Source organism: Colletotrichum higginsianum, chromosome 2, assembly GCF_001672515.1.
Source record: "Colletotrichum higginsianum IMI 349063 chromosome 2, whole genome shotgun sequence".
Taxonomy (NCBI): domain Eukaryota; kingdom Fungi; phylum Ascomycota; class Sordariomycetes; order Glomerellales; family Glomerellaceae; genus Colletotrichum; species Colletotrichum higginsianum.
This window is the reverse complement of record NC_030955.1, coordinates 2729912-2741369: the sequence shown is the minus strand read 5'-3', so window position 1 is coordinate 2741369 and position 11458 is coordinate 2729912. Positions and strand designations below refer to the sequence as shown.

Below are 11458 nucleotides of genomic sequence, written 5' to 3'. Positions count from 1 at the left end.
CTTACACCCTGTACTGTACCATACCATGATCTACGCGCACTGCGCACTGTCCCAGTATCAGATTCATCGTTGCCGAGACATGGGGGCTAGCGCTATTACTTGGTGATGTAGGCGACACTGGCACTCAATCCAACTCGACTAGCAACACAAAGCACACATTCATTACACATAGCTTTCTTCTTCCTTTCAATGTCTCTTCCAATGTCAATGTACCCGTAGTCAGACTTACAATTCACCCTTGTCTTGGTATAACTTAGTCTATGTCCTGTTGATCGTCGGACAAGGCTGATTGTGCCTTATTGTTTTACTTGGTTGCGAAAACAACCGTCTTGTTCCGTAGTACCACCGTCCAGCCCGTTTTTAAAGCAACTCTAAAACACCAAAACCGGTGGTATCACCTAGCCATGACCTAGCTGCTGCTCCGAACCACAGGATCTTGGGCCCGTAACGAAACCTTCCAAAGCGACCCAGAACCATTCACCAATGCGCCAGCTCCCCCATTGGCCCTTATCTCCAGTAATTACCAGTCGTATGCCAAAATTCCAGCTGCACCGGACCTGAGCACAGTGTCCTCGTGCGCCCGCATAGCCTCCATCATGGATCGCGCGTGCAGCATGCCCATGTCACCCCAGATCGTCTGAATGACGCCCAAAGCCCATTCCCAGTATTGTTTCGGAACTCCAGGAGCGCATCCCGCTACCTTTAAATGAAACAGCAATGCCGGCAGTCCTGCTGATCCGGCTCCGCCACCACCGGGGCTTTCTACTGTTATCTGCGCCGGCCCATCGAGAGCCGGATGTCGCCAGTGCGTCGGCGCGCTCACAAGCGTGTCCCTTGCCAGCCTCCGAATAGTCGCAAGGTAATGGTCGCGCGCGGCCGCCGACACTAGTGATAGACTGGAGACTGGGCTTTTGTTCGTCAAATCCAGCAGGTTCTGGTTCACCAGAACTCGCGCCCATCGGTAGTAGTTCCAGATGCGAGCTGTCCAGACGTCATGGTATTTATGATATTCGCCCTCGAAAACCGCATTTGGTGGGAGATGAGTAGCGTTGATGGTCTCGTATATCCAATCTCCTTCCAGCCCAGCCTCCCATGATGCCAAGTCGGACTCGAGATCAAGTAATTGTTGCAACACGCTGGCAGTTTTTGGGTTTCCATCACTGATAACATGGCGATGGATTATTGACGAAGTCTCGACAAAGCGAGCAATCAAAACTGCCAGGTCGGTGGACGGTCGGTCGATAGGCAACTGGAGTTGCGAGCCGTACGACACCCAATCGTAAAAATCTGGGGGCATCGGCATGCCCGCAACGTGAAGAGGTATATACTGCAAAATAAGTCAGGCCTAAACAGCAGGATAAAAGCGGCGCATCTTACCATCGAATAGCACAGCTGCAGCAGTGCTCTGAAGCCTGCAAAGGGCGCGCTGGGCATAGGACACCAACTTCTCATCAAAGCCGCTCCCCCCATGACGTGGGCGTGAACGGTGCCGGTGGAATGGTGGCTTCCTTTGACAACCTACGCAGCCAGTGGTTCATGTTAGCCTACAAACGCAACAGCAACAGCGACTACAGCGTAGAGGCTACTGGCAGGCGCTAACCGACCTCAAACATGGCCAGCGCGACGACGGCTCTCATCGTCACATCTATACTGGGAGTGTGTGGAGGTCGAATAAGCTTTCCGGTTTCTCGAAGTGCCGAGCCGTACTTCTCTCGTGCGGTAGCCATCATTTCCATGTTGCCAGTCAAGTTGTACAGCCCGGCCAGCCCTACAGCACACATAACGTCCTGAACTGCTGGGTGCCATATCCAACCTTCCGCGGCCAGGTCTTGGCCGGATTTCGGTTCGTCAGGGTGGCCTATGAGGTACCGATTGACATAGAACTGTACGCCTTGCTCCTCCAGGGTGGGACCGATGTGCAAAGTTGGCGGACTCGACTCGCGGTTTTCTTGCTTGACTACCGGGAGCAGAATTGGGGACGAAGATCCTGCCGAGTGGTGTGTTGACGAAGGAGACGAGAACGATGCGACGCTTGAGGCTGGCGAAAGTGCGGCTACGGCGCCCGGTCGTGATGCGGCCCTCACGCTGTTGGGCGTACTCTTCCGGCTGTGAGCTGGTGACGAAGCAGGCGGCGATGGAGCATTTGATGCGGAAGCCTGAATGAGACCATTCCCGGGGCTCTCAGAAACACCCCATTGGGCATGAGCTTTCTTGATAACTTTGGTGCTTTCATCGCGGAACATAAGCGAGAGTTGGTCTCGGTAGCCAGGGCATCTTTTGCCCACGCGGATGCATTGTGAGCATTCGGGTTTCACTTTGTCGCACTATAACGGAGCACATTATTAATCGGAAACCACCTTAGCCCGTTGGTAGAGCGAAGGAAAAGTAGAAGAAGAAGGACCACCAAGCAGAGTAACACGGGTAGGGTTTGCTTCGGAATAGGATAGAGCGACTAGTTGAGTGTGCTGCTACATACCTTGATGCGACGGGTTCGGCAATTCTGGCAGCCCTGGGAGGCCTTACCACAATAGACCATTCTCGAGTTAGGGGGTCGCAAGAGATGGCCTTCTTTTCTTCGAGAACCCAGGGAAGTAGACTGATGCTTGAGGTTGACAACGTCTTTCGGATGCTAACTACCGGTACGATAGCCGTTGGGGCGTACGGTCCATCACCAGTCTTAAGAGAGGAAGCGGGTTGTCATGCGAGTGCTCAACCTGGCGAAAGGACAATGGGACAGACGGAGGACGCAGTAGAACGGTACTGGATGCTGCCGATGTGTCTGCGGTTGTAATTTGAGAAGAGATAGGCAAGATGCTATTGATGGTCGAACCGACGGGAGTGAAAACGTTGGATTGATGGGGACGCCGCAACAACTTCTGGGGGCGAAAGAGGATGGGTGACGGCAGTTTACTGCGAGGTATCCTTACTCGTTCGTCATGGGAGGGGGCGTGCGGAGCAGAGTTGCCAAGTCGAGGTTCGCAATCGTTTCCAGACCAAAAAAAAAAAAAAAAAAAGGGAAAAGGACGGGACGGGATGAAGAGGGAAGTTGAGTTTGGTGACTGGGTGAAAGGGAGGGGGCGCGGGCGTGGAAGCTCCCGTCGCGGATCCAAATGACACTAAGGGCCGGGGTGGGACAAAGCGACTGAGTCGTTCAATGGGACTGTGAGACAGGCTGGAGAGCCGGCGGATAGAAGGACGGGGGGTCCGTTGATTTGAGGCCCCAGACTCTATAGTATAGAATGGTGGTGGAATGTCTCGTTCCAAGTGTCGTTAGCTTGTCTTGCTGTTAGTTGCCTACCTGGGCTGAGACCACGTAGTTGGAGGTGCGGTGGACGGCGACCTGGGTAAGGTGGATGAGAAAGGCAAATGCAACGGAAGGCACGGACGATGGAAAAGTAATGTAGGAATTCCACAAGAGCGAGGCGTACAGTTAGTTGGTTGACTGCACGTTCAGTCCTGTAATGTTCCGGCGAGACGCGGCTGGGCGTTTAGAGGAAAGTTGCTCTAGGTAATTCGCAGTTGGATAGTAGTGCGATACAAGGCGTTTGTGCCTTTCCTTAGGTAGACAGATGGGGATGATGATGGGGCAGAAGGAGGAGGAGGAGGAGAGGAAGATGAGGACGACGATCATGGGACTGAACTTTCCCACCTAGGCACGGATGCTTTCAAACACAGCTCGGACTTGGGGAAAGCCCCGGGAAAGTGCAGCGGGATCTGTCATCGAAGCCCGCCTCAAACTTCGCCCATCTCAGCTACCTACCTACCTATCTTAGGTAGGCCTAGTATTACCCACTGTCTAAGTACTAAGTACCTAGGCTAGCGCCTGTAGCATGCTATTACTACATTGTATAGGTAGATTAGGTTGAAGAAATATTATTATTTTTACTATACTACTACTAAAGAGATTATTAATAAGACATTCTATTTTAATAAGTAATAAGTACCTACTTCTCTCTATACTAAAATTTTATAGACTCTAACTAATATACTTATATAGTAAGATAGCTAATATAGTAAGTTAGCTACTTTTTCTTCTTTCTACCTCTTTAATCTTTATACTATTTTTCCTCTATATAAAGAGTACTATAAAGAGCATTAGATATAGAACTTATTAGTCTGTATAGCTAGCTACTTAGTAGCAATAAAGAGCCTACTGTAGACTTTATTCTAGGTAGTAGCCTTTATAGTAGCCTTAGGCGCCTAGAAAGGGGTTACTAAAGGCTTAGTTAGGCAGTAGAGTGCAGCTGCAGTATATAAGAATAGTTATACACATTGCACTTAATATACGCACAATTAACCTATTATAGTTACCTTTGCTAATCTAATAGATGCCCTAGTAGGAGAGGCTCCCCTTAACAAACGGCAATGAGGCTAGTGGCGAATGGCGGCATTGCGTCTGACTCTCGGACTTCACGCATGTTTAAACGTGTCAAACGTGGGCACGAACAAGCCTTTGGCTGTTTCTGTTGTTCTGCGTATGGATCGCTGGAAAGCACCTCGCCGTAACGGCACAGGCATCTTGCACCCTGTATATCCACTGAGTGACATGTGCATGACACTCTCCCCTCCCACTACGAGCAATAGGTACAAGTGTCAGCCTGTCCCTGCCTGGGTACCTAGGTTAATGCGGAAACATTCGCTAATCCGCATATATTTTTTTTCCGTTGTACAGCGAGAGCAGCCGTCTATCTCTCGGTACCTACATAGTGCATTTTGTGTGGTAAGCTCTACCATCTGACATGTAAAGCTTGAATGATGGTAGCGGGACTAGTATGATCGAGCCTAAAGCCGCCGCCACGAGTTGTATTGTTGCTGGTAGGATGCCAAAAAAACAGTTCGGTCAGTGTTTCGCTCAAAGGTTAAGCCTCATGCCGTGATCTGCATTGCATAGGTCCGTCCATGCTTCAGTACTCTGGGCCGTAGACACATTTCAACGACAGTATTGAGTACTCCGTGGTACGAATAAGGAGTGATCATCAACCCGGAAGAAAAAAGACAGAAGGTCCAACACACAGCGAGTTGCATCTAACCCTCGGCCCCTCTCAACTCGCTTTCGACCTGCGTACCAGGACAGGCCATCGCCACCATCACCGTCATCAGGAATAAGAAGAGGAAGTCAAGAAAGACACAAACCAGGTCTGGGATAAGCCCGTCCCGCGACAGTCGGGCGGCATCGCACTTGTAGTTCTGGGCCCCCGAGCCCAGCGCCAGGGCCATTGCTTGAACAAGAAACGGTTGCTATTCCCGCCGGGCCATCGAAATCTCGCCCCGAGTGCCAATCAACGGTGAAAACTGCCCCCCTCCCCCCGGCTCAAGTCCCAGCATCTGGAATTTGTGGTACCCTAGCTACCTAAAGTCTCCGACTCCCCGTATACTAATGGAGCCCCCAGAGCCCTCCCCGCGAGAGGCTCGCCCAGAACCACGGGCAGAACGCATTCTGCTAGATACATAGCGGATTCAAGCCAACAAACGGCCGCGGTGGGGCGGCTGAGACACACCTGCGTTCTGCCATTGAGGATATGATGTCTTCTCTCCTCAATATCTCTCTGCCCGCCGCTGCGGTCTGGAACGACCCAGCACTTGCTCGCATCGGCACCGAAACATGCCGATTAGCGGTATTCGGCTTCCTGGACGATTGCACAATTGCCACAACACTTCCGTACTAGTACTGAATACCTTGTCACCCGCAGCGTTCTAGTCGTTGGTGGTCCCCTGACCCAATCCTAAGCAGGGGCTTTGTATTGGCTAGGACTTACACGCAGCTCGAAAGGGTCACATTTGGCTAGCTGCTTCAGTCGGGCGTCGCTGCAACCACACTGGCATACAGATTCGCAAGGTCCCACCAACGTTTTAACGACAGTGTCCCCCAACTATGGTTAAACACTGGTGGCTGCCCAGAAATGACAGCCATCGGGGCTCGCGCCCCACAAGGAAGGGGAGGGAGAGGCAGGGATCGACGTGGAGGCAACCCACCTGATGATCACCTTTCAGGACATCTAAGGAAGGGCCAGAAAGATACTTAGGCGAAGCAACACTCCACGGCCCTAGGGCTGTCCCTGCTGGCAGCTGTCATATATCAGGGTGCACTAGTAACGTGTAGGCGATCCGGTACAGATATGGATATGGCACTGGCATCTCATGGGCCGTCTTCAGAGTTGTTCCTCCCTCTCAACTTCTTACTATGCTCTCCCGGAACCTGCTGTACATCACGCTTCGTCACATCCTCAGAGGTCTGGCACAACTGGTTAGGGCCTCGAAGGCAAATTATTCCGAGAGATTCTCCGAGACAAGGGGGTGACCCCGCCAGATGGATGCACCACTCAACCAAAGAGACTGTGGTAATTACTGTACGAAGTACATACTGCCTGCCCCTGCGAACATGCACCCCAGTCACGGAAAGCATGTGAACGGGGCCTCGGTGTAACTCGCGATCCTAGACCACAAATCTATCCGACTTGCGGCCGGTGAGGACAACACGCCGATGTACCTCATGTCATACGGGGAACGAAAACATGCATCCACTATGCGGAACAGCCGCAAGACAATCGACAAAAACTGATCATGTACCGCAGTGTAGAGTCAGCAGCTTGGACCAGAAGGCAGGTTGTATTCTGTGCGCCGCTGAGGGTGTCCAGTACGCGAATATCCGACAGCGCGATTGCTAAAATATATGTCTGCCCGCACACTGCAGCCTCCTTCCGCACTTGCACTACACAAGTAGCAATTGGTTATCGGCTGCTTGTAGGCATGGACTACGGAGATCTAGCCAGATCGGACCAGAGTCTGTAAACTTCATCTCTGATGGCTTCATGACCGAGGCTTCTCTGTAAACCTGTCAACAAAAGGTTCGGAGACACAACGTTAACCATCGGAAGTGAAAGCTTACTGGGTGGAAGGTTTTCCCGTAATATGTTGGGACATACCACATGGAATTCTGAATCATGACATCCTCACGAGCAAATCGTAGCGACGGATCGTCCCGCTTAGCCCTTGCCATGTAACACAGGGCCATGAGGCCCCAGTCTCCCGAGCCCTCGGCCGGACTTAGGCAGGTATCTGGGTCCACGAGCGTCGACAGCGGCGACAGGGTACGGCTTCGTGCATCGTCAGTACGAATGCTCGTACCGTTGGGGGCCGGCGTCGGGTCAGTCACGTTTGGGTTGTTATCCTTGCCTCCGACAAGGAAGAACCAAGTCTCGGTTCGGTTGTATGCAGGCTCCGTCACGGTAGGTTCGCAGAAACGATGCCCGTCAAACCTGGCGTCGTAATTGACAAAGATGGCCTTGGGAGTTGTGAACCTTGAGTTGACCGCATCGATGGATCGCTTGAGCTTGTCGTTGACTGCCATCACCATGTTGTTCATCCGCTGACGGACATCCCTCTTGAGCTTCGGACCCTGCCACCAGACACCCAGAGTACAGTTGTCGCATTCGTCAGTCTCGACGCTAAAGAACCGAGCATATCCGGTGACAGTAATGACAAACCACGGGCGCTTCTCCCAGTGGACCTTGTCCAGTATCTCCATTATCACCATCTCTAGTCGCTGTTCAAAATCGGGACCCTCGATCCGGTCAGATACGTCCTGCAGAGCCGCCTCACACGTTCCGGAGTAGAAACTGTAGAACCGGAAGATACAAGCGTTCATAACCCGGAAGAAGCCAAGGTCGTTGCCCCCGATAGAGAGAATGGCGAAGTCGGCATTGATGGATGTGTTGAAGTTATCAATTTGACTGCGCTCGCCGCCGGACAGAACATTGTCGGTCGTCGAACCGGTGCAAGATAGGAACTGAAAGGTCGCCGCGTTCGCTCCCTGACTTTTGGCGAGATCGGTGAAGATCAGAACCGGGTGTGCGTGGGAGCCAAGTCGGCACTCATCTTCGACACCATCAACACCAGTACCAATGCCAGCGCTATAAGAATCACCAAAAGCAACAAACCCTGCAGCGCTTTGCGAGTCTTGCTGGTCGTTCATGAACCAATTTCGAAACGGACCCTGCGAGAGTGCTGCGAGAAGCCTCGTTAGGGGATTACAATATTGGGCTTCTTCATTCTAATTTTTATAATGCTCGGAGACATGCCTTTCCTCGGAGGGCCAAGGACCTGCTGGTCATTTGGCCATTTACTCGGGTCTGATAGGTTCCCGGAGAGAACCACAGCCTCCAACAGCAGAAAGAAGCCGAAGGCAGCAGACAGCAACATCACTATGTTGAGACTGATTTCGAGACGCGGCAAAGCGGAATATTGCAGAGAGCGATTGCGGGCAAGAGAAACGCGGTTGAAGCGCGGTGGTTTGGGTTCACATCAACCAAAAATATTCAACACCCAGACGCCGAGGTTGCAGACACGACGAGCTGAGAAATTCTACGGATTTGAGAGAGGTTTGGGGAGCGTGGGAGATCGACGTGCTCACCCAGCCTGCTTACCTCACCCAGCTCAGCAGGTTGAGGACGAAAGTTGTTAGACCAACTGCTTCGAGGAACGGCTGCACGAGGGACATTCCAGAATCATGGCAGGTCCACGACAGTCAGCTTGGCCCTACATGGGCAAGCGTCTTACAGCCACGTGACGGAGTGTTTATCACACAAAGTGTACGAATACGGCCCGACAGCCAATGGTGGAGATTCCAGGCCCGTGCATCGACCCAACAGTGTTCGCGGAGCAAGGGATAGACGTGCAGTTTAGTTCATGTCCTTCTGTAGACAGCTAAACGAATAACAATCAAACGGAGACGTTTAACGTTTTTTTTGGTCAATCCCCGTCTTGGCCTTTCTCTACCGGCCTCCCGACTTGGCTTGCAGCTGAGGAGGAGCCAGAAGTGTTTAATGTCACTGCAAGATGGTACTACGACTATGGTTTCGTGGATGAAAACAGGACTCCAATGAAGCACGTGGGCAGTCAAGCTGCGGATTCGACGTTATGGAATGCGGATTGTGGGCGGACGATCAAATCCCTTATTCAAACTTGTGTCGGTCGCTGAGACTTATCCACGTAGAGCAGCAGTAACCGGGCTTTGGATCCTTTCTGTGGAGGCAGCCGACCTGCGCAAACGATTCCCCAAGAACTCGAGGCAGCTTCCCCGAGAAACAACACACCAGACGGGTGACGTAATTGGTACTCTCTCTTCCATCCTCCCTAACGTCATAGCTCCCCCGGCTCAGAATCGCCTACTTTCGCAGCTGCCGATCGACCGATCCACCCATACACTTTGGCAAAACCGCAGGGTAATCTTGGCGGGTTGGTGGACAAGATGACGAGCTGTGCGAACCATTTCGCCAGAACCAGCCCACTCGTTGGCTGGACTCCTTTCTATGTGCCACATTAAGGGTTAACCGCAACTCGTCCATTTACGCCAGCTTTGACGTGATCTCATCTACTTCTCTGTGCTGGACGGCCAATAACCAATCCGACGGGGGAGGACGAGGCAGTATTGACTACTCTGCCCCCTACCAACTACCTGCTTTCGACAGCCTACTCTGCCTTGCTTTGACCCTGCTCAAGCCACCTTCTTCGCATGGATGGCGCAAGAGCAGTGCAAGAGCAAGGTGTGGCTCCTGGGGTGTAGGACAAGTTCCGCCTGGACTGACCCTCTCAATTGTCACTTGGAGAATCAATTGGCTGGCAAACAAATGTGTGACACTAGCGAGCCCAGCAAGGTGAGGTAAGTTGGACAATCATGGCCAAGATATCTGGTTTGCTCACTCGAGCCGCTGTACCCATCCCGGTAGAGAGCATGCGCTGAGGTAGCGCAACCGCATCATCGCTCACCCGTGGAGGGGAAGGGGAAGGGAAGCCGCTTGCCGCACCCGGCCTCCTAGATCCATCCCAACACGCCATATTACGTCCCGTCCAGGTACGTTCTGTGGCCGTAGGCAGGCGAGGAAGTCTGGGCCCAGAAGACGTCAGACCTGTTTAAGACTGGCTGGATTTGTCTTATAAGAAGCCTCTTCTGACAACCTCACCCCACCCGCCCTTTAGGAATCTTCCCTTCTCACCAATTCCCATCAAACCCGAAACCACAATCACCCATCCCGGATCCGAATTAGTGCAGCAACCTCACGGTGAAAGGCGATAACAGCGAACCAAATAGACATCACATCATACGGACTCGTCAAACATGGAGACCATTAGCAACATCACAAACGCGGCGAGCAAGGCCATCTGGGGCACAAACGAGGCGAACCAGGAGCCCGTTTCGGGTGTCAAGGGAAACACCAACCAAGGCGAACCGTATGACGCCGGCAACATTGGTATGTAGAAGCGTAGAAGTCGCAGCTTGGAAGCCATCGCTCCCAAAGAAAAGATGCTGACCTAGAGGATAGAGGATCCCTTGGATAAGGAGAAGAAGGCCGAAGTAGCAGATGCCAGCACCTTGTCTGGCACGAGTGGAACAGCGTCAACCTCCGGGCCCACTGCGACCACAGGTCTGACCACTACTGTTACTCCTAGCACAAGCACAGCGTCAACCGACCCGACTGGCCCCTCGACAACGGATGATCCTCTGAAGCACAAGGCGACCCCTCTTACAGAGAGCAACCTGACGGACAGGTCACGAACCACAGAAGACATTAAGCCCTATAAATCGTCTGCCACCGAAGACCCCTCAAAGAAGAAGGAGGACATTGGCAAGCCTGAATTGAAGAACACTTCTACCGACGATGCGCCCCCGGCTGATAGCGCTGCTGGAAAGACTGATATACGCCACCCTGCCGATCCCGCCACCGACCCTGCGCCCAAGGGCCAAGACGTCACCAACAACGCCTCTGGGCCAATTACCGGAGGCGACAAGCTCGACGGTCCCGGGCCCAGACCCTTGGAGACTGTTGCCAAGGAGCGTGGAGGTGATGCTGGGAATGTCAAGAAAGACTCTACCAAGGGCGGTCTGATTGAGGATGAGTCGGCATCAGGTCTTGAGGGCAGCAAGGAGGATGTTCCCAAGGCAGTCAGCCGAAGCGAAGGTACGGGGGAGAAGTACATCAAGACTTCGGGCTTGGCGGTCGATGGTGGTGACTTTGATGCAACCAAGCCAGGCGCGGGCCGCGAGGCAGATCGTGAGTGTTTTCAAGATTGAGACCCCAAAGACCCAGCTAACGCACAAACAGGTCTACTGGACGAGAAAGATCCTGCCCATGCCGCTGCCAAGGCTGCTGCTGCATCCAGCAGTGACAAGAGCACCGGAAAGACCAGTGAAGACCGCACACACAGCCCCAAAGCGGGTACCGAGAAGGAGAAGGAGAGTCTTAAGGACAAGATCAAGGCCAAACTCCACCGTCACTAGGAAGGAACCGACCCAACCAGAGGCCTTTCGTCGAACATCTCCATGTTGTATCGACAATGATCTTAGTGCCAGCGCTGCGATGTAGCTTTATGACGGCCGTTTCTTAATAAAGGATAAACATGACTGTTAATATAATGCTTTCTTGAACCATTCGTCGCCCAAAGTCTCACGCGAAGTGCTCCT

The 11458-nt window shown here is 52.7% G+C and overlaps 4 protein-coding genes across 4 annotated transcripts; 1 reads left to right on the top strand and 3 right to left on the bottom strand.

The window, feature by feature from the left end:
• Positions 1–520: 520 nt before the first annotated feature.
• Positions 521–2536, bottom strand: CH63R_02568 (C6 zinc finger domain-containing protein; the record flags this gene model as incomplete). Its single annotated transcript, XM_018297543.1, has 4 exons — positions 521–1327; positions 1378–1518; positions 1605–2324; positions 2477–2536. 4 exons carry the CDS (start codon positions 2534–2536, stop codon positions 521–523), a joined length of 1728 nt encoding a protein of 575 aa, XP_018162359.1.
• A 2489-nt stretch (positions 2537–5025) lies between these two features.
• Positions 5026–5217, bottom strand: CH63R_02567 (uncharacterized protein; the record flags this gene model as incomplete). Its single annotated transcript, XM_018297542.1, has 1 exon — positions 5026–5217. One exon carries the CDS (start codon positions 5215–5217, stop codon positions 5026–5028), a length of 192 nt encoding a protein of 63 aa, XP_018162358.1.
• Positions 5218–6807: 1590 nt separating this feature from the next.
• On the bottom strand, positions 6808–7972 carry CH63R_02566 (Esterase family protein; the record flags this gene model as incomplete). Its single annotated transcript, XM_018297541.1, has 2 exons — positions 6808–6832; positions 6924–7972. The coding sequence occupies 2 exons, from the start codon at positions 7970–7972 to the stop codon at positions 6808–6810; spliced, it is 1074 nt and encodes a 357-aa protein (XP_018162357.1).
• A 2142-nt stretch (positions 7973–10114) lies between these two features.
• CH63R_02565 (Glycine-rich cell wall structural protein 1) lies at positions 10115–11275 on the top strand (the record flags this gene model as incomplete). The annotated part of the gene is made up of 3 exons (XM_018297540.1): positions 10115–10247; positions 10320–11048; positions 11100–11275. 3 exons carry the CDS (start codon positions 10115–10117, stop codon positions 11273–11275), a joined length of 1038 nt encoding a protein of 345 aa, XP_018162356.1.
• Positions 11276–11458: the final 183 nt, after the last annotated feature.